The sequence below is a fragment of the Elgaria multicarinata genome, chromosome 1 (assembly GCF_023053635.1).
Source record: "Elgaria multicarinata webbii isolate HBS135686 ecotype San Diego chromosome 1, rElgMul1.1.pri, whole genome shotgun sequence".
NCBI classification, from domain to species: Eukaryota; Metazoa; Chordata; class Lepidosauria; order Squamata; family Anguidae; genus Elgaria; species Elgaria multicarinata.
This window is the reverse complement of record NC_086171.1, coordinates 99,672,890-99,695,677: the sequence shown is the minus strand read 5'-3', so window position 1 is coordinate 99,695,677 and position 22,788 is coordinate 99,672,890. Positions and strand designations below refer to the sequence as shown.

Here is a 22,788-nt window from a genome sequence, read left to right as displayed (position 1 = left end):
CTTACATGGCTTGGGACCACAATACCTGACAGAATGCCTCTTCCGACATGAACCTACCCATACTCTCCCCAGGCACGTATTTTAAAAATGCAATTTATAAAATAGTATAAAATGCCTCAACTTGCTGCTAGTTCTGGTATTACTCTAGGTGCACATCTACACTCTCTCTCTCTCTCTCTCTCTCTCTCTCTCTCTCTCTCTCTCTCTCTCTCTCTCTCTCCTCCCTCCCTCCTTGAATCCTTTTCCTTGTGTGTCATGTCTTTATTAGATTGTAAGCCTGAGGGCAGGGACTGTCTTTTTTGCTAAGTGTAAGCCGCTCCGAGAGCCTTTTTTGGCTGAGGAGCGGGGTATAAGTATGATAAATAAATAAATAAATAAATAAATAAATAAATACTTTACACTGAAGTAAATGCAGTTTCCCGTTTTAGGACACATGACGCAGCTGTCTATTCACAGCAGCATCGGCTTTTAACCACAATAATGTGCATATTCGTAGTTGGGATTTACCGTGACTTTTAGGTCAATATCTGAGTTTGCACTGCATTATGGTTACGCGTGCTTGGGGGAGTTAAATCACATTTTGACATGTGGGCGGAGCTTTGAGGGTAGGACAACGATTGGTCGATTTCCCATTTTCCAACCAATCAGCTGCCTCCTTCCTTCATGCCAGTTATCATTTGAATTCTGTGATTCTGCGGAGCTCCGCAGAGAAAGCAAATTTAAACAAATGAATTTATGAATTTATTAATGGATTGCATTTCAATACCGCCCAATAGCTGAAGTGGCTGCAAAGAGGACAGAACAGCTGCTGCCTCCACTCACGGGCCTCCCTGTGTCTCTGGCCAGTGTGAGGGCACGGTGGCGGCGGGGGTGGGGGGCGAGACTGGGCTTGATCCCACTTGCAACACAGCCCAAGGAGAAGGTGGATGCAGCAGCTGCTGTTCCTGGCAGCTGCCTCTCTTGCTTGCTGATGCCAGCCTATCAAGTCAGCCGAGCAGCGAAGGGGGCTGCAAGGGGCAGCCGCTGCCCCTCTTCCCTGCTCTCTCTAAGGTGCAGCGGTTGAAATTGGGCACAGAGGAAGAGAAGTGTGGCCGCGCGTTGCTCTTTGCAGTGCCCTTTGCCTTTGAAGCAAGCTGCAAAGATGACTACCTCCCCAGCTCCAAACACGCTCCAACTTTGGGTTTTTGGATTTCCTCTACTCTGACCTGCGATGATTTGATGCCACCTTCACACTGTGAAGCACCACCCCACAAAACAGATATTTGGAGCCAATCTACATGGCGGATTTAATGTAGAGGGAGAGCACATTGGGGACATTGGGGACAGATGCTGCTGTCACCAACCCACAGCAACTCTACAGATTCCTTCTGGAAAAGGCACATTTTCGGACTGTCATTTTTGTGCATTGTTTTTCCTTAAATGCAGCTCCCGGCTGTTTCTGTTGTAGCGTGTCCCATGTCCCCGGTATTTAATCCTGGACGTGCTTATTTCTGTGACCTGGCAGTGACCTGGGTCAAGGGATGGGACCATGCCTCCCCACATTCCCTCTTTTCCCCCATTCACAGTAGGGCTGCTTTCACAAGAAGTAGCCTCCTTTCCCCATTCACAATTGCACCGTTTCACTCACAATAGTAGAGTAGCCAGCTTATATGTAGGGCAAGATAAAGAATACACATAGGGCAAGGAGAAGGGGCGGACAGTAGTGTGAACCTGCAGCAGCAGCAGCATTTCCCAATATTGTTACTGCAATTCACTGAAAACTAAAGTTTACACAAAGGGGATATTGAACGCCTGAGCAGCCACTAGTGGGAGCGGGGACAAGGTGGGGAAAAACCTTTCTCATTCACTGAGCAGCAGCTCTGCGGTTGATGGCACTCACTTCAACTGGCAGGACTCTGCCCAACCAACCCCAAAGTAAAGCAATTTAAAGCGAATGCGGTTTTTTAGGTGGTGTAAACTCTTCTTTGCTTGCTTCATCTGCCTCTGATGGACCAAAGCCATTTTCATTATGATCCAGTTAAAAGCTGAAAGCACTTCTGCATGCATTTCCTTCCAGGCTGGGTCTAGGACTCATCAGAGAGCTCACAGCTATCCCCTGGGAAACCATTCCCCCTGCAATTTCCTTCCACTTGCCCACTGGGCAGTCCTTCCTCCTCCACCTTTAGGAGGCCTTTTCCTGAAACTTTCCCATCTGGTTGTGGATACCCACCAACAGGCTCTAAATTATTTTAAAATAACTGAGGGGCGGGTGCTGTGAAGGAAATGCTGGGTTGGACAGTGGCAGCCACGGGCACCTCCATTGCACCCAAGACCTCCAGGGAAATGGCAGCGGTCGCTGCTTCACCTGGTATTTTTCTTCTCAGCACCATTCCTATTTGCCCCTGCTGCCCACCCTTCCTCTGCATGCTAAGCTTACTTTGGGGGACCCACAGGGTGGTGCTGGGCTGCTGCTGCTGCTGCTGCTGCTGGAAGCCATCTTGTTCAGGGCCCTCTCATATCAGCCTACCCGCTTACCACCTTTCACTAAAGGCCTCCCAGCCTACCGATACAATAAACAGTCGGATTATTATGGAAGCAGAAGCACGTGGAACTTGAGCAGCTCACTTGCCAGTATACAGCCATCATCCTTGCATTATTGTGGGCAGATCAGTGCTGACAAAGGGAAAGCAAAATTGCAGCCAAGAGAACGAGGAGACCAAGGATTTTAAGCAGGGAGAACAGGGTGTGGTTTGAAGCGTTGCCCACAATGCGGGTTTTTGTGGGTTTGATGATCCGCTCGGCCTGGGTGAGGATGGCATTCCTGGCTCCAGGCCACTTCCCGGGTCCCATCAAGCGGAACTGGAAAGGGGAGCAGGGCCCAAAGAAAACAGTCAAGGCCAGCTTGGGGTCCTTCACCAGCAGTGAGGACAGGTCCGGCTTTGATCCCGAGGCAACAGCAAGCTCATCCAGGTACTCAATGAAATCCGTCTGGATTGACTGGCTGCGGCTGGTGCCAAACCTTTGGCAGTAGGGAAGACAGAGAGGCAGACGTTATTGCACAGGCATCTTAACTGGGAGGTGCTTCAACATGGTTCTACCTTGGATGAATAAATCAGGGCAAGAACACTTTAGTGTTCCGAGTATTCCTTTCAGCTCTCAGAACAGACTCCCAATTCTAGTCTCCTCCTCCACTTAGGACCAGGAAACTTTTTTTTTTAAGGTAATGGAGCCTTGAGGGTAGTGTCATTGAAATGTCAAGTTCTGACCATGTAGTGGGACTCTGCCTATTCAGAAAAATAAAATGCCTGCAATTGTACAGTCTGACACGTTCGTTTTTCTCTCACCCCTCCTACTCCCAGCACACTCAATGCTTGTATGTGCTTTAGTATGGCACTAGGCCAATGCAAAGGCGCAACAGGGTCACTGCTCCTGCCCCAGTGCTCTAACTAAACCACCATAAGATCACCTCTTGACAAGGCCCCCCCAGAGATGTCCCCTTAGGAAGACGAACCATGGGAGCACTCATCTTTTCCTGTACAGTGCCCTGGGAAGATGTACCATTGCACCATCATTGTCTTCACTGGAGCATGTGCACCCCATCTCCAAAGGGTGTGGGGAGCTGTGCCTCCAGCAAGGCAGTGCTTTAAAACATTAGAATAATGGGAGAGCAATTAAGAAACTCTCAGACTATGGCATGAACTGTAAGTACCACTGCCATCTCCACCTGGGCCACAAGTCATCAAACGTTCACCCACCCCATCTCAAGGGCCCCGAATTCCCTATCCCCTTCTTTCATGGGAAGAAAGGTCTGACTGTGTGTGTAAGAGAGAGAGAGGGGGGGGAGGAGAGGGGGGTTTGCCCAGCCCTTCAATAAAACATAGGATATTTCTCATACCACTTGATCCTCTTCTCATTCCTTTTGATGGTGTCGGCCACCATAACGCTCTCTGAAGGTAGTGAACTCAGCCCTACAAAGACAAAAGGTTTTGGCTGAAGACGTATCTATGATGCTCCCTCTTGGGGGAGGCCATGGCACTGGAGAATAGCTCTCTTGCTACTCCCCACATTCCCCTGAGGGGAGGCTGCCCCACAGCAGTGGGAAGAGGGCAGCCTTATAACTCTGTCCCCTGGTTTCAAAATGTATCAACTGCAAAGCTATGCGGTGCTTAGAGAGGACTGCCACCTAATAAGTGGAGATGGTACTGTATGCTTAGGACACATTTACATTAATTAAAATTAATTAATGTGGTTGAACAGCAAAATAACCCCTGGGGTTCCCTGAGTAGGTAGGCTAAGTTCCAGGTGTTGAGGTTTCACCATCTTGGAATTACAGCGCATAGGTAAACAAAAACAAAACAATTCTCCATTTACAAATCTCTGACTAACCTGTAACTAAGCTGAAGCACATGAAACTGAAGCAATGGAATATTGCTTCCCTGTTTACCTTTGCCCCCCCCCCCCCCCGCTCTGTTGCTTCTCCTATGCCAAAGTGTAGGACCAATTCTCTCATTCTCTGTAAAGTGTCAAATGGAATAAATAAGGTGCCACATGGAATAAATTATTCATCTGCCTCATAACCGTACCTTTGAAGACTCTGGTAGCCCAGCGCACTTGCAGCTCTGAGGTGGGCATGATTGGCCCAAGGGGTTGGATGAGGCCGATAACAGCCAATGTTGGCTTCTCTAGATGAGTAGGAAAGACGTGTTTATACAATTGGACACGGTTGTCTTCCACCTTTATCACCGACTTGTCCAGAAAGGGGAACGCAACACTGTAGCCTGTTGCAAAGATGACCACATCCACATTCTCCTCTGCAGTCCCATCTTCGAAAATGACAGCGGTCTCTGTGAATTCCTTGACAAGTGGTTTCACTGTCACAGCCCCACACAGGATACGGCTTGGCAGGTCATCATTGAACACTGGTTCTTTCATCAGTGACCTGGAAGTCAAAAGGTAGTGGAGAGGCATGCATTGCTCAGAGATTGGAATGGAGATATTTTTTTAATTATTAGTGCTTTATTTGGTTCAAATTGCTTATCAAATTCAGCAAATCTTAGAACAAAATTTCTCCAAATCTGGATAGCAGAGGTACACTTTTTTCTTGAATGAAAGGGTTCTTCCAGATGGAGGGCTCCTAGTGCTACCAAACAAAAGGCATTGTGCAGTTTTCCCATATTTTCATCCTTAACAGTTTTTTTGTGGAAAGAAAAAAAAAGACAGGTGGATTAGAGTGTCTCTACATTAATGGAAATCATGTTGTTTACACAGGACTTTTCTGCTTCTGGTTCTTTGGAGTGCTTGTTATGAGCTACATTACATGGGAGGAGAGGGGCGGCAAGGGGTTTGAATTGAATACTACCCTTCCATTCAATTCCATTGAGTTCTTCCATGAGTGGCCAATTATGAGTGTGCAATAAACGGCTCATTTAGAGGAGACCTTAAGAATGGAGGAGGGCAATGTCTGGACCATCCATAAAATTGTGTGAATGAGGCAGGGTGATTACATGATAAAAGCCTCCACTAGAATCAACCAAATTCAGAAGCACTTTTTGCCCTTAAAATTAGGGGTGTGCACGGACCCCCCGCTCCGCTTCACTTCCAGATCCGCGATTTTTGGATCGAGCCGCTTCGCCCGCCCCCGCTCCGCCCATTTCCGCTCCGCTCCGCTCGGAGCTCCGGATCCAGATCAGAGCTCTGTTTCCCCCCCCATAGGGTTGCATTGAAAGCTAAAAAAGTAAAGAACTTTTTTTCTGTTCAAGTTAGAAACCTCATGTTTGGCACCATGACACCTCATGGACGTATACACATGGATACCAAGTTTCAAGGCAATCCCATCATCCCCTGATTTTTGGGGAATTTTTGAAAACCGGGCACCCCATTCAGACCCCTTGGGATAGCTCCGTCAATTTGCACATTAGAAACCTCAAACTCACCACCATGACAGCTTATCCATGTGTCTACATGGACACCCAGACTCAAGGCAGTCCCATCATCCCCTGATTTTTGGCACGGCTCTAACCTCTAACGCACCACCCATAACCCTAATTCACACCCCTTTCGATAGCTCCGTCAATTTGCACGTTAGAAACCTCAAACTCGGCACCATGATAGCTTATCCACGTGTTCACATGGATGCCAAGTTTCAAGTCAATCCCATCATCCCCTGATTTTTGGGGAATTTCTGAAAATTGGGTACCCCATTCAGACCCCTTGGGATAGCTCCGTCAATTTGCATGTTAGAAACCTCAAACTCGGCACCATGACAGCTAATCCATGTGTCCACATGGATGCCCAGATTCAAGGCAGTCCCATCATCCCCTGATTTTTAGCGCGGCTTAACTCACCCCAAATTGTCCCATTCTACAACTACGTCAATTTGCATGTTAGAAACCTCAAACTCAGCACCATGATAGCTTATCCACGTGTCCACATGGATGCTAAGTTTCAAGGTAATCCCATCATCCCCTGATTTTGGGGAATTATTGAAAATCGGGCACCCCATTCAGACCCCTTGGGATAGCTCCGTCAATTTGCACGTTAGAAACCTCAAACTCACCACCATGACAGCTTATCCATGTGTCCACATGGACGCCCAGACTCAAGGCAGTCCCATCATCCCCTGATTTTTGGCGCGGCTTAACTCACCCCAAATTGTCCCATTCTACAACTACGTCAATTTGCATGTCAGAAACCTATCCTTTGGTCCCATGACAGCTTACCCATGTGTCCACATGGACGCCAAGTTTCAAGGCAATCCCATCATCCCCTGATGTTAGGGGAAGTTTTGAAAATCGGGCACTCCAGTATGTCAGGGATTTAAAGTTGCAATGCAGACAGCTCAATGGGGCCAGTTCAAAGGAAATCCCAACATGCCACGAGATAACCCTAAATCTTCTTCCACATTTGAAAAATGGATTATTGAACTTGTCTAAGTGAGCACAGGAAGGACTTCTCCCCTGAGTCAAAGCAAGACAGGTTTACCCTACCGTTTGTATTGTAAATGTACCCGATTTTTTAAAAAAATATAGCACGCGACCCGCACGACGCAGAGAGGTGAGAGTAATCTCAAAATGACCCCCATCCACGACTCTCTGAGCACAAGAATTTTCAGAACGATAGCTTCAAAAACAACCCAGTTATCCGCGATTATTTTCCACAATGCAATCCTATGGGCGAAATGTTTTCAAGATGGCGATCGGAGCGCTCCGCGGAAAGAGAAGTGCTCCGAAAATGGGCGCTTCTCTTCGCCTTGCTTCTAGGGGTCCGCGGTCCGCTTCTACTCCGCCTCTGGGCAAGGCGGAGCAGGCCAATTCGCTACTGCTTCTACACTTCTAATCGGAGCGGAGCACATGCCTACTTAAAATCCCAAATGCTTACTTGTACAATGCGTATAAGAGTAAAGCTCACTTCCATCAAAGGAGTCTATGCTTTCTATGAGTGAGTCTCTGTTTTAGGCTTGCCTCCTTATTGGAAATTGGCAGGCCCAGAACAGTGATCCATGCAGAGATAGAACAGAGGATGGGGGATTCCTCTGGGTCTCACATCCTCATACATTAATAATCAAATCTGTAAAGAGAAACTGCATTTTTTTAAAAAAAAATGACAATAAATGAAAGCATAACAGTGACAGAATTGGTGTCACTATCTTTGTAACTTTAATTACAAGTTTCTTAATGCGTCAAGCACTAATGATGAATTTTAAGAGTATTTGTGGGGTTTAGCTTGTTATGTCTTCCAATAATTATAGCAAAAAACACATGACAAATCAAGGGAAGCAAATGATCCCCTTATATACCTGTTTTGAGGCACCAGGCCATAGTTTTCGTGGTCAAACCACTGATTCATCTTCTGTTCTACCACCCATCGCAAAAGGAACCATGGGAGAGAATTTCGGATCATGTTGCTGAAGCGAGTGTGAAAGATGGTGTCCCAGGGATAACCACTGTCAAACACACGGCTCATCACCCACGTTCCTCCCCTAGTGCTGAGGGACACCTACATGGCAACAAGAGAAGCTATAGATAGAAAGACTGATGACCATCCAATTCTCTGTTTTGCAGTTACCCTTTCCCCCAGATTATGTACAGCTTCGCTTTTCTTATACCTGCTGAAATATACAAACACGTTGCAAACTGAGTCTTAAGAGTTTTCATATCTCACGCTCTAAGCTCCATCACACCAGCGTTATAGCCCACAGTAGATGTGGGTTGTGTGCAAAGGACTCAGATGATGTCGTCCATGTCCTGCCCTGCCCTTGCTTCCCCCCTCTTAGCACTGCTTTTTGGTGCGGGGAAAGTCTGGTTTTTCCGGTAAATCGAAAGGACACCGTACCCCCCTCAATGTGTATTTTCATCCATCATTTTCAATCTGATGTTCTGTGGGTGTGTTTTCAAGGGGAGGTATTGATGACAAAAGAGAGGGGCATGCCTTTTCTCCAGCGAGTGTTTTTAAATTCTAGTTCAAATCCTTTCCTCCTCTTGCTTCCTGGCTGCTGGGTTGAATGAAAAAACAGTCTATGGTACTTTTGTTCGTCCACCTTTGCTTCATGACTTGCTTTGGGCAGGTGGGGAAGCGAGAGGGGGATGCACTGGTGACATTGTAGAGGTGTGTGTGGGGGGAGTGAGTGAGGGTGTACCTCACCTTCACTCCCTAGGAGGTTGGGAGAGACTATTTGACATCATGCTCTCTGAGCTGGTTTCCTCACCAAGATGTTAATCTGGACTTGGCTGGCTGAGTAGCTTCTCTTCGCTTCTCTTCTCTTCTCTTCTCTTCCCTTCCCTTCCCTTTTCCCTCTCCCGCTGCATCTCTCCCTCCTTCTCTCCACCTGCATCTCTTTCTCTACCTCTCGCAACACTATGCAAGCTTCATTGGCAGCTGATAGGAGTTTTAGTTGATTAATCAATTAAACTATGGATTAAATTTGCATGTGGGTTATAAGCAGTCCCTCTGGAGCAAGAAGCGTTCCCATTGAACTCTATGTCCTTACTCCAGAGTAGGCCTTTTCACCTTAAAAGAAATGTGGAAAATGCACCCTCCTTGCCAGCAGCATCCTCATTTTTAAAAGACAAAGAGATCAACATTGGCACAACCATGCCAAGTTTGAATCAGATTGGGTCATCCCTTGATTTTAAGGGATTTTTAAAATGGAAATTAAGCAAATGTGTAATTAAACAAATCTGTGAAAGTTTTAAAGATAAAGAGATCAAAATTGGCACAGTGATGGCTCTTAAGGATGGCTTTCAGCATGCCAAAGTTGAATCAGATTGCGTCATTCCTTGATTTTTTAAATTCCCCCCTTAAACCCTTTTCCTGGTAGCGTACAAGTTCAAAGGATCGAAGGATCGATCTTCCATGGCTTTGATTATGTGAAGCTAGGCATCTTCAAATTCATAAACTACAAATCTGCTGGTTCCCTTACTCAAAAGTAAATCCCATTGATTTCAACTGCATTTACATCCCACTCATACTAAAATCCCATGCATGTTTACCTTTGGGTAAACCTGACTGAACAGAGAGTCTTACTTCTGAGTAAACACATATAGAACTGACTTTTAATAGTGTGGTCACCCATGCTTACTTCTGAGGTCTTACTTCTGTTTACTCAGAAGTAAGTCTCTCTGTTCAATGGGATTTACTCAAAGGTAAGCCTGTATCTGATTTTAGTATGTTCATGCTCCAAAGCCTCCAGCCAGGGTGAGAGGAATGGGCGTAGACTAGGCAACAGGAAATAACCACGTAGGGAGGCCGGGCATGGTGTCCACCAACCAATGAACTGTAGGGGGAGGTACAAAGGAGATCTGGGGGGATGTGCATCTCAACGGAAGAACAGCGATATGCTGGTGCGCACGAGAGGAGAGGTGTAAAGATGAATGAAATGTAAAAGCGCAAAGGTGTAAGTTGATCAGGCTTTCACACGCTATGGAAATGAGGGTGGATAATTCGAGGGTAAACCATGACAAACATGCAGGTGTGATGGAGCTCTCTAATATTCCTGATTTATAATCCATTCTAGGAATGGGAGATGTAGAATTAGTCCATTCCTGGTTTCACCAATACCATCCAAGTGATTCTACTCATTCTCAGCTGTGATCTAGATTGTATAGGCCTATCTATGAAAGACTGATGGGCAGGTGAACCAGTTTCATTTGTATCCATTCCCACCCTTCTTCCAAGGATCTCTGTCGAGGGTACATGGAGTTGCCCCTTTATATTCTCATAGCTGTCCTGAGTTTCTGGGACCCAATTTTCTTTATATCTTACTTGCTTTTATCTTTACAATATCCGTGCCTAGATCTTTCCTCTTTTCATTCATTAATTCATCCAATTTGTGTCACTTCTCATTGCAAAGCAGTCTTGAAGCAACTTACACAAGAAAGAATCCACCTCCCACCACAGAATCAATAAAGTAAAGAAGACAAAGTCAATATAAATCATAATCAACATAACACAATTATACTAATTATATATGAACACAATGAAAGCACAATCTGAAGCCATTCCCTATTCTTTCTGTACATCATCTTCTTACTCCTACTCTTCCTCTTCCATTGATGGGTCATGCTGCGGGTGCTGGTGTAGCCCAACCTTAGGTTATGTTGTGATCCATTTCTATGCAGCGCCCATTAAGAAATCTCTAGAGCTCACTGGAAGTGCCCTTCCCCCTCAAAGCCCCCACCTCGGTTTTACCTTCTTTGCTGTCCGGCAGATCTCCACAGCAATATCAGCAGCTGAATTCCCCATTCCAATGATCACAGCTGTCTTCCCTTGGAACCCTTCTGGGCTTTTGTAGTTTCGGCTATGGAAATAGCTACCCTTGAACTTTTCAAAACCTGCCAGGAAACAAAGAGCAATTGCAGCATTTGTAGAAAGACATCAAGAAGCAATTTTTGGATATGCTAAGTTCTCAAACTAGTTTCCCCACCCCCAAAACTCATGCACAAGCAGCACACATTTTATTCTCTATTCTTGAAACTGCTCAAGGTTCTAGACCCCAAAGAGGAGGTTTGAGTTTGAACGTTAAAAAAATTCAAGGCATGAACGGAGCTGTTTCCAACTTGACTTGGCTAAAGCCCAACTTAAGAGCTATCATGGTACCAAGTTTCATCTCTTTATCTTTTAAAATGATGGAGCTGTAAGCATTTTGGTTAATTTCCATTGACTATAATAGAGCCGTTTCCCAAAAATGAAGCAGTTCTCTGATGGATAATCCGACGGGGCAGAGCAAAGGAGCCGCTCTGAATTTTGGAGCAGAGCAGACTTGCTCTGCACACCCCTACTATCTGGTATTTGTCATTAACACACCGGTTGGATCTAAGACCAGTCATCTGAACAGAAAAAGTGTGTCTACTAGATCATTAGATTACATAATTTTTGTACAGACTGACTTGTCAATGACTTTCACATTCAAAATGGCTTTTCCCTATATTGCATATTACATCATTAACATTACATTTAAAACAAAACAAAACAAATATTAGAAACAAAATTTGTGTTACCTGAGAAAGTGGTCTGAAGCGACATTCTCATCTGTGAGATTGAACCTTCATGGGAACTCCAATGGACCCTCGGGTGTGCAGAGTGGAGCACCCACCCCCTACCAGATAGCCTCTTCTCCAAAGAAAGAGCACCAGAGGCATGTTTAACCCTTCCTCCCTGAGACATAATTTTGCACTAGGCGTTTTGAAGGAACAACTGTCCCATCTCCTCAGAAAGAGGCGGGAAATGGGCACAGGGCACGGAGCAATTCGGGTGCTCTGTGCCCATCGGGGTGGGGGGGAGTGGGGTCAGTTTTTTTTTTTTTTTAAAAAAAACTTACATTTTGTTTGGAGCGCAATTGCACTCATCTCCCCTATTTTTTAAAAAAATGGCGAGCGCGATATCCCTCCTTCCTCCCAGGATGTCACTTTCAGGTTTTCAACCAAACAAAGCCGTACCAGGAAAAAACTCCAGTGGGGTATATGCTTCTATCTGATGGCCTGTGCAGATCATGACAGCGTTGAAGATGAAGCATTCTTGCTTCCCATCTTTCTCTGTGATGACGGTCCATTGGCCAGTAGAAGAGTAATCTTGGCTTTTTTCTATCCTGACAACTATGGTCTGCCACAAAGCCAGAAAAACGAGACCATTACTTTGCAAACAGATGCTCTGATATTGTGCTTTGCCCCCCACCCACCCCACTGCCCACTTTTCTGAATGGTGGGAAGGGTTCTTTATGGAAGGAAGCAGACTGCAGACATGGGGTGTTTTGCAATCTGATGAAGCATCCCCTTTCACTGAGTATATCTCTACACAGTACTAATTTAAACCAGTTAAAGCACTAATCCTTTTTTCAAGGAAATCCTGGGAACTGCTGGGGGAGATGGGATTGTGCTAGCAGAGAAGACTCAGCATCTTCAAGCTCTACATTCCAGGATTCTTTGGAGAAAGCCTTGGTTGCTTTGGTGGATTAATTCTGCCAGGGAATGGATGTGGGGGTGGGGATGTAAAACCCTCCTGGGTCTCTTGGTCCTCTCAGAAGCTTCCAATACCATCATCTATAGCAAACATGGCCTTATCGTGATGAGCACAGGAGGAAAGGTCATTGCTCTTATTCTCGACAATATGATGACATTGCCTCTAGTACATCAATGTTACATGGCAGACAAGCCGTCCCTAAACCCTAGTATTTCAGTCCACATCTGGAGGGGTGGGCAGTGGGGTAGAACTGACGTCATTGATGAGAGAGTCTTGTTACCTGCCCCTCTCCGGGCTCCTCCTGCTACTGGTGGTATGAATGGGATTGGGAAGGAACAAATGTCGCAGATCTCTATTTTGATAAACTGGAGATGTGCAGTTTCTCCCCTGTGTGTTGACGCTAAGAGGCTTGCAATCAGTTTTGGATGTGGTTGCCCTGATTTAGACCAAGTTCACAGTTGGGTGGGTGGGGTTTTTCTCCTGAACTTGATGCTATCAGTAGAGGCAAATGTGGCAATAATGGCTGGAAGGGACATTTACCAGCTTAGGCTGGTTCACCAGCTGTGAGCCTATCTAGAGAAAGTGGACTTTGCCTCAGTCACACATGTCCTTGCTACATCCAGACAAACTACTCTACATGGAGTATACAATGCAGATGTGTTTGTAGCATAAGTAGGCCCTCTGTCATAAGCGTACTTTAGTTAATAAGATGTTTTGCACATACCTTCTTTTAAACAACAGGCCAGTCCAGACAGGCCAGTCTCTGTCCATTAGAAGGCAGTCATATCTTCATTTTAAATCAACTTACCTTGAACCTGATATATTTGAGCAGATCAAAGTGCTGTGCATACAGTCGCAAATATTCCAGGAACTTAGAGTTGTGCAAGAAGTTTGGAAAGTGGTCGGGCATCGGAAAATCACTGAAGCAGGACATCTCTTTGGATGAATTGGTGATAACGGAGTTGTAAATGCTTGCCCTGTTTTCCTCCACTTTTTCCTAGAGAAGAACACAAGAAGGGCCAGTCTCCAGTAACTAAGATGCAAGACCCAAAGCCATTATGCTTTCCTGGTCCCTCGGGATATTGGTATCTGTTACTTCTCTTCCCAACTTCATTCTGAATTTTTTAAGAAACAAATACATACAGTTTTCTACAAGCATAACTTGTTATTAAAGATGATTATGTATGTTCACTCATATGATCACATCTGTAGTCTTCATATTTAAAAACTATGCCCATTATTATTATTATTATTATTATTATTATTACATTTATATCCCGCCTTTCCCCCCCCCCAAGGAACCCAAGGCAGCATACATAATCCTCCTCCTAGAATCATAGAATAGCAGAGTTGGAAGGGGCCTACAAGGCCATCGAGTCCAACCCCCTGCTCAATGCAGGAATCCAACCTACCTTACAGGGCTGTTGTTGTCCTCACAACAACAGCCCTGTAAGGTAGGTTGGGCTGACAGTCTGTGACTAGCCCAATGTCACCTAGTGGGTTTCCATGGCCAAGTGGGGACTAGAACCCGGATCTCCCGACTCCCAGTCCAGCACTTCAGCCACTACACCACACTGGCTAGATGGGCTAGCATTAATATACTTCCATACAGATATAACTGCATCCCAACAGACACAATCAGATCATGCTTCTGCCTAAATCTATGCAATCAAGTCTTCCAAAACAATTTAGCCATTTGACTTCTTTAGTTGTGCAAATAATATTCTGGGAGAAGCCATTCAGAACAGGCCTTGGATGTATTTAGAGTACAAAAATTACAAAAAGAGTAGCAAAGAAGTACCCTGCCCCCCAAATCATTTTCATTCAAAGTCGAAAGCTGTTTATGTATTACAAAGAAGTCGTGCATTATTTTTATTTGTGTAGGGTACTTCTAATACCCTCAGGTATTGGAAGTACCCTATTATTGAAACAGCCCACATGAGTACAACCAATTGGTCACAGGTCTCCTGTTCAGTTATGTTCAGTAAAAATAGAGGGTATTCCTCAAACCACTTGGATGTTGGCTGAGTCATGACTTTGATGAGGGATAAACCAAATTCTTGCATAGCTCAAAATGAGGGGCAATATGAAGTATCTGCTTCAGATGGCAGGTTTTATTGTGCCATAAACAGGAGCAAACTAAGGGCGTTGCTAGACCTACCGGGTGTTCCGTCGTTGAGGAGCGGTGAAAGCGGCTTTTCCCGTTCAGCCGTGACGCCTCATGATCCACACCTGCCTTCGATTTATGGCGGAAGTTTGCGCCGGTTGTGCTGCTGCCGCCGCGAGCACGGTTGCGCAGCCACACCGGCCTGATTGCCGCGGCTTTTTTTTTCGCTCGCTGCACGGTTTGCGCACGTCCGAAAGACCGCAAACTTGCGCAGCCGTCAGCGATGCCGCCGCCGGCCCTGGCGGCGGCAGCGGCGGCAGTGCCAGTGCCAGCTGAAGTGCTGCTGGTGCTGTTGAGGGTCAACATTGATGCGCTCACTTCCTGATGGGGGTCGTGGCGGGTGTCATATGACCCGAGGTCAATCGTCTGCATGGCCACTCTGTGCCTACATCTCCCATCATGCCTCTGAGGTGTCGGCGGCGATGACCGCCTCTGTGCCCTGTGCCCCATCCCAAGGAGCCAACCCACATCTGGCCGTAGCCATGGCAGCAGCCCACAAACAGCTCTGCCCTCTGCCAGCCTGGTACCCACACTAACAGGCAGCGTACAGCACCGCCATTATGCGGCCACGGTAGCTGCCCACCGCAAGGAGTCACCAGCCACTTTTCCGGTCCTCCGGTCCTGCGCAAACTGTCACTGGGGAAATAATAAAAAAAAGCCGCTCCGCCGCGCTGCCCCAGCTGGCGGACTGCGCGCAAATGGCGGAGGCGGCTTGACCGAAGCCGCTGACCACTCCCCCTTAGCACGCCTTTTCCTGACCAGTGCCGACCGCAGTGACCTCACATCCTCCCACACGTACTCCGAATTACCGCGGGACAGCAGGAAAAGGCGCACTACAACTCACTTTTTTAAAGTCGGGAGAAAGAGGCTTCACCGCGGGATAACGGCGGATCCTCGTGAACGTCATCTGGAAGCCTCGACGTGGCTGCGGAAGGTAACGCGCGCTAGAGCCTCGTCTAGTAACGCCCTAAGAGACAGTCCATGCTGCCCACTGAGGCACAATCCACTGGGACGTTCTCCTGAGCAAGCACTCTGTATTTATTTATTTATTACATTTCTATACCACCCAATAGCCGGAGGTCTCTGGGCGGTTCACAAAAACTCTGTAATAAACAGCTTCTACTCAAGACCACATGTGTGTTTAGGGGTGTGTGGATAGGGAGAAGTACATTTAGATTTTCCTCTTAATGCACCAAAATGTGTTGGTGCAGTCCCAGGGCTGGTGCTACCATAGAGGCCTAGAGCGCCAAGGTAAGGGGGCTGCCGAATGCCACACCCGGAAGCCACTCTCCCACAGTGGCTCTGAGAGGGCGGCTTCCAGGCGCACCATTCTGAAGCTGCCCGCCCCAGCGTCCTGGCTTTGCTTTGGCTGGGCACCCACCCAGCCGAAGCGAAGCCATGCCCACCCCCCCAATCCAGCATCCTGGCTTCGCTTTGGCTGGGTGGCCGCCAAAGTGAAGCCAGAACGCTGGGGTAGGGGGGACAGGCGGTTTCGGAATGGTGCGCTCAGAAGTCACTCTCCTAGAGTGGCTTCCGGCCAGGTGTGCCGTTCTGAAGCCGCCCGCCTGCCGGCCCCCCCTCCCCAGTGTCCTGGCTTCGCTTCGGCTGGGTGGGCGAGATGGTGCCCTGTGCCCAGGTATGCTGGGGTGGGTGTGGGTGGGTGAAAGCAGCTCACCTGCCTAGGGCGCAAAATAGTCTGGCACCGGCCCTGTGCAGCCCTGTTTAAGACCCAAGTCATTTAGAGCCAAACAACACATGGGGCTAATGGTGCATAAGGAACGTGGGGACATAAATTTTGGGGGTAGGGCAGAGGATTGCATTTGGGACCATGAGTAAAATTTGCTAGGTCAGCTGAGACAACAAACTGCCAATTGGTTCAGACTCTTGAAAACTATCATGTCTTCCTTCGTATTGATAGCAGCTTGGGTTGAAACACAATGATCAGAACAAGGGCGCTTTCTCCTGTGATTGGCAGTGGGAAACTGCTCTGAGGCCTTCATCGTTCTATTCCTTCCAGCAACAAGAGCCTGTACTCACGGTGAATCTCCACAGTCCTCCAATGTCACTGCTTTGCTCAAAGCAGGTGGGCTCCAGGCCTTCCTCCAGGCAGCCTTTGATGGAAGTCAGGCCACTCACCCCAGCACCGATAACTGCGATTCTCTTTGCCATGGTCCCCTACAGGCAGCAAGGAAAGATCCAGAGGGTAGGATCACGGGCAGGATAGCACAATTTGGAACTCATTCAAACCCAAAGGCTACTTATTTTATTCACTCAAGAGGGTGGCATTGCTAATCTATTGCCTTCACAAAGGAACAGCATTTGTGTTACAGTTTTAAATTAATCCAGTATTTTCCCTTTTAACCAACTCTGTTGTTATTGCTATCTCCCCTTTAACCTCCGCACCCCCAGTGCTCTCTCTCTCTCTGCAGCATTGCAAGTATTTGAACCCCCTGCTTCCCTATTAACTCCACTTGTCCTTTTCTTGGCAATCCAACAGAGACTCAGGCCATCGCTAGACCTAAGGTTTATCCCAGGATCATCCTGGGTTCGTCCCTGCCTGAGCGCTGGATGCCCTGTGTGGCACTTAGATGAACAGGTTTGACCCCAGGACAATCCTGGGATAAACCTTAGGTCTAGCTATGGCTTTATTCACACTTTAGTTTATTGATTTCAGAGGGATTCAGTTGTGCATTAGATAATGGTCTGTGGGGTATACAGCTAGTACCCTGATGCTATCAGAATTTCCATGTATTTGAATAGCTTTTAACATTTGTTTTTATTTTTAAACATAGAAACATATTTAACGGCTCTAGTTCTGAAAAACAACAACAACATTAAATGATTCAGGCTTCCACTTATTATTAAAAATGACAGTTGATTAACAGAGGATTTAATTAAGCAGAAGTCAAAGAAATGGAAGAGAAATGGCAAAAAATAATTCAGAAATCTGAATTACCCACTTGCCTCGGAGTGAGCGCTATTGCATTAAATGGAACTTGCTTCTGTGCAGACTTTTGCTGTTACTGTATTATGCTAGTTTTAACTTGCCACACCTAACAATACTTTTTTCTTGCAGGCTGCTGCTACTACCCATAAATAGATTTGTGATTGGATTTCCCCACTCTTTAAAAACAGTTTAGAGCAGTTGTGGTTTTAAGATGCTTTAGAGTAGTTTTTTGATTGCAGCATCAGTTCTCTCTCTCTCTCTCTCTCTCTCTCTCTCTCTCTCTCTCTCTCTCTGTGTGTGTGTGTGTGTGTGTGAGAGAGAGAGAGAGAGAGAGAGAGAGAGTTATAACTGTTTCCTTTACACCATTTTTACAATCTAAATAAAAAAATCCAGGCACTTTCATCTTGCTTCCAATTTTTGGGACTATTAGCAGCCTGAATGGGAAATAAATCATAAAAAATAGTGCAGGGGAGGAAGGGTTAAAAACTCCCCCCCATCTCTGCATTGCTGCTCTGATTAAAACACATGCCCTTTTTTTTTTTACGTTGGTTAAACTGATCAGAGATCTCTCTTGTCATATGTGGTTTTGTCAAAGAATAAAAGTCATGAAAAGACAAGGTAAATACAGAGGAAGCACTTCTTACCTGTCTTCTTCTGTGATAAGTAAATTGCCCCTTCAGTGTCTGGAAGGAAACTAACACTCACAGTCAAGTTCCTGACACTTTTAACAAATGGGCAGAGATCCAGACTATGTTCATCCACGTGGTTCTTGGTTCCATTGGCAGAGGCCCAGAGGGCTATAAATTAGCTCTCTCACACAGTCTGCTCCCCCTTCACATTAGGAGGCTGGTTTTAGGGACACTTGTGATTTCCAAATCACAAAGAGACACAGTAGCTACTGTACAAAGTTACAAAAAACTGTCGGCATTTGTAAAGCACCTTCTTTTGAAATACAAGGAGTTGGGCAAGCTTTAGCCAACGGTCTGGGTTACAAAATTGTCTGGAATGAAGTGAGAACAACTATATCAGCATATTTCTACAGCAGTCCTGAAGGATTCAGTAATGAATAGGTTAAATAAATGCAAAAGAGGGCAGGATTCCTGTATCTTTAATAATGTGGCATGTGCAGCTTGTCATGTGGTGGAGAGAGAGAGAGAAAGAGAGATTACATTTGTTATAATTCCCTCTCAAACTAGGAAGGGTCATTGGAGGTCATCCCTGACAGATGTTGTCCAGCCTCTGCTTAATACTCGCAGCCCACTTGAGAACTCACCACCTCCCACAGCAGTCTGATCCATGCTCTTTGAGTAAGTGTTAAAGGTACAGGATGGCTGTGACTATTCATGAAGTCCATAGAATTGGAATTCCCAAGTCAGTTACCCATTAGTGTGTAGTTGGCAGGGTGAGAAGGCACCACTGTGCAGGCACGGATTGAGAGACTAGCTCTGGTGCCGATAAAAATGATTAAAATCCTTAATAATTCTTGTGTGTGTCTAGAATGCTCGATGTTTCGGATTAGAAATAATCCTTCTTCAGGAGCTACAATCAATCAGATTAACACAGTTTACAAAACCAAACTCACATGGGATACAACACCTATGGTATTCTTAACATTTCAATAGCGGTTTATTGCCTATACAATCAAATTGATTCATAGTTTTATAGTTTTATAAGAAATTTTGAATTTTTAAAAAACATTCTCACAAAGTGCAGCAAATGATTTTTACTAGAGCATTAAACATGAACCACAGTCATTATCACACTAAAATTCTTGCAAAGCCTGCATTGTAAAACTTTTGTTAAAAGTTTTGAAATTCAAAGGATCACCTGTGCATCGTTTGGATTAACAGGGATGATCTTGAGCTGACCCTGGGATAAATGGCTTATCTACATGGCCCTAGTTTATTATCAAATAATGACAAATAAGAGGGGTGACAGTGGACATCCCTGTCATTTACCCCTGTGCAGATTGAATGGTGCAAAATCCAGTCCGTCAGTTCTTACCTCTGCCTTGACATTTTATTTATTTATTTGTTTATTACATTTTTATACATTTCCATATAATCAGTCTATTAATGAGACAAAATGTTGACCACATTTAGCTGTTTGCTTTTTTTTTAACAATTCAATAAGATAAGGTCTCTCAACTCTATCAAGCTTGTGATAAGCAATTATCTAAGTAGGGCAGCTAAGAGGTGTTGCAAATATAACACATTAAATAGATACCAAAATCCTGTCCTGCTGCTTATAGAAGAGAGCTGCATTTTCTTTCTTTCTTTCTTTCTTTCTTTCTTTCTTTCTTTCTTTCTTTTAGATTGAAATGTGTGTAAGTTTGTGTCTTTTACAAATTTCCACTGCATGCTGAAAAATGGCTAGGCTAGCAAGATTACTACAAAATTTGTCATCCTTTAAAAACAGGCTAAAACATAATATGGACTAGGCATGTGCTCCGCTCCGATTAGAACCGGAGAATCAGAAGCGAATTGGCCTGCTCCGCCTTGCCCAGAGGCGGAGTAGAAGCGGACCGCGAACCCCTAGAAGCAAGGCGAAGAGAAGCGCCCATTTTCGGAGCGATCCTCTTTCCGCGGACCGATCCGATCGCCATTTTGAAACATTTCGCCCATTGGATTGCATTGCGGAAAAGAAAAGGGGATAACTGTGTTGTTTTTGAAGCTATCTTTCTGAAACTTCTTGTGCTTAGAGAGTCATGGCTGAGGGTCATTTTGAGCCTACTCTCAGCTCTCTGCATGGTGCGGTTCGCTTGCTATATTTTTTTAAAACGTAGGGTAAAGGCGGGAAAAAGATTACCTTTTCGATTGCTGAGGGGCAGAATCAACTCCCGGTCATGATCACATGATCCCAAAGTTGGAGGAGGGGATAGGCAAAACGAGTAACTTGGGATTCTGGGAACTTCTCTTTCTTAGTCTGAACAGTTTTCCCAGTGTTTTTTTAAAACAGTAGCTCCACCAAATGCACAACACAACCTGAAATCATACTAACAGATAGGAAACACACAGCAGTGCTACCCACCCTAACTTTGGGGAACAACTGAATACATGTGGTGCAAGGGGATGAGCTCCCCTAGGGCATGTGGACGTGCCCTCACTCTCCTGTACTTGGAGGGCCATCAGAGCCCTCCAAGGAGTAACCCAGTGAAGCAATGCCTATCATGAGTTGAAGTGAGCGTTTGCTTCTTAAAGACTTGTACCTAGACAGGACCAGTCAAATTGGCAGATGCTTCCCCCTTTGGGCACGTCCACCACCACCCCTTACTGGTAAAAGACAGATATAGCCTTTTTAAAAAAGTTCTTCTTGTTGTTTATTCAGCAACACTGCTGCTTTTAATTCCACCCCTCCTTTGTTTATTTATTTATTTGTTTATTCCATTTTATATGCATTACTGGCTTATCCTTGGCTCACTTCCTTATGCCCCCAGAAATGTCTGCTGCCTGCCTGCCTTCCCTCCCTCCTCCCCTGCCCGCCTCGCAGGGATGGTTTGTGTCTGGCTTTGACTCAGGGGAGAAGTCCTTCCTGAGCTCAATTAGACTTTTGGAAGTTCCAAATCCATTTTTCAAGTGTGGAAGAAGATTCATATTTAGGTTGATCTCTACTCCCCAATTCATGGCATCTTGGGATTTCCTTTGAAATGGCCCCATTGAGCTGTCTGCAGGTTTAAGCTCCGCCAAAAATCAGGGGATGATGGGATTGCCTTGTACCTTGGCATGATTGTGGGTCTAGATGGCATCTGTGAGTGTGCCCACTTCCCTTTTTTTTATCTGTCCAAATGTCAGAGAACAGTCCACGTCTGCAAATGGGGTGCCTGATTTTCATAAATTCCCCAAAAATCAGGGGATGATGGGACTGCCTTGAGTCTTGGCGTGCATGTGTATCCCTGGATAAGCTATCATGGTGGCGTGTTTGAGGTTTCTAACGTGCAAATTAACGGAGCTATCGAAAGGGGTATGAATGGAGTGCCCGATTTTCATAAATTCCCCAAAAATCAGGGGATGATGGGATTGCCTTGAGTCTTGGCGTGCGTGTGTATACATCCATGAGGTGTCATGGTGCCAAACTTGAGGTTTCTAACTTTAACAGAAAAAAAGTTGTATACTTTTTTAGCTTAATGCAATCCTATGGGGGGGGAACGGAGCTCCGCTCCGGTTCCGGAGCTCTGCAGCGGAGCGGAGCAGACATAGGCGGAGCGGGGGTGGAGCGAAGTGGCCCGATCCGCAAATCACGGATCTGGAAGAGAAGCGGAGCGGGGGGTCCGTGCACACCCCTAATATGGACTGAGTATTCTTACATTGGACTAAGCCAATCAAAACGATCCTGCATAGCTTACAGATACTTTCTTATTTGTTCAGTTACAGGCTTCCAGATCTCACTTATTAAGGCAAGCCCAGCATCAAACACTGATAATGAGTTTTCTTAAACCACTATTTCACAGGAACGCCCAACTACAACGACCCTCTTTTGTGGATCTCCAGATGCCTAATGCCTTCTCATTTTAATGCTGAGAGGAACTGAAATATTATGCACGTCAGGGAGGAAGGTACTGCAATGGGCCAAGACAGCTAGCAGGAAGAATTGTTAAGAGATTCCAGCACTGTCGGCTGGCAAGGGCAGAGCACACAGAACATGTCCACAGCAGGGATGTGGACAAGCAACACTAGGCAAATAGTGTGGGATACCATAGAGACATGGGAGTGTGGACAGGTAGGGTCACCCTGTGTTCTCTCTTGGCTTCTGCCTCACACATGGCCATGGTGATTTCTGCCGCTTTCAATCAAGAGCCAGGGACTTGGGGCTATACAATTGGCTTGTATCCTCCATCTTTATGACTGTTTTAGCCTGTGTAACAGGAAAAAAAACAGAACTTGCTGGTTCTTCATTATATGAGAGGCCACTAACCTGTCATTTCTCTGCTAATGGCTTGGAAGAACAGCCTGTAGCAGTTCTATGTAGAAAATTTGGGATAGGCAAGTTCCAACTCGTAAGAAAGCAACTGAGTTTTAGTGAACCAGAACTGAACTTCACCAGATCTAAACTGAATATTAATTCATTTCCTACTGCAATGCTGCCCTATTATGTCACTATTTGGATATTATCATGCAGAGGTGAGAACAGCTGTACCGACCCAAACTCCCAAATGCTATTATTAAGAGTACAGGAGACCTGTCATCTGATGGATCACTAAAAGCCAATGTTCCAACCCACTGTGTGTATGGCCTGGTGGTTGGCA

The 22,788-nt window shown here is 45.7% G+C and overlaps 1 protein-coding gene across 1 annotated transcript; it reads right to left on the bottom strand.

Moving 5' to 3' along the window:
• Positions 1–1,373: 1,373 nt before the first annotated feature.
• Positions 1,374–16,882, bottom strand: LOC134403364 (dimethylaniline monooxygenase [N-oxide-forming] 2-like). The gene is made up of 8 exons (XM_063133472.1): positions 16,637–16,882; positions 13,241–13,429; positions 11,913–12,075; positions 10,666–10,808; positions 7,775–7,974; positions 4,563–4,918; positions 3,875–3,947; positions 1,374–2,998 (listed from the first exon to the last, which is right to left on the bottom strand). The coding sequence occupies exons 1-8, from the start codon at positions 16,766–16,768 to the stop codon at positions 2,647–2,649; spliced, it is 1,608 nt and encodes a 535-aa protein (XP_062989542.1). The 5' UTR covers positions 16,769–16,882; the 3' UTR covers positions 1,374–2,646.
• Between the last annotated feature and the right edge of the window lie 5,906 nt (positions 16,883–22,788).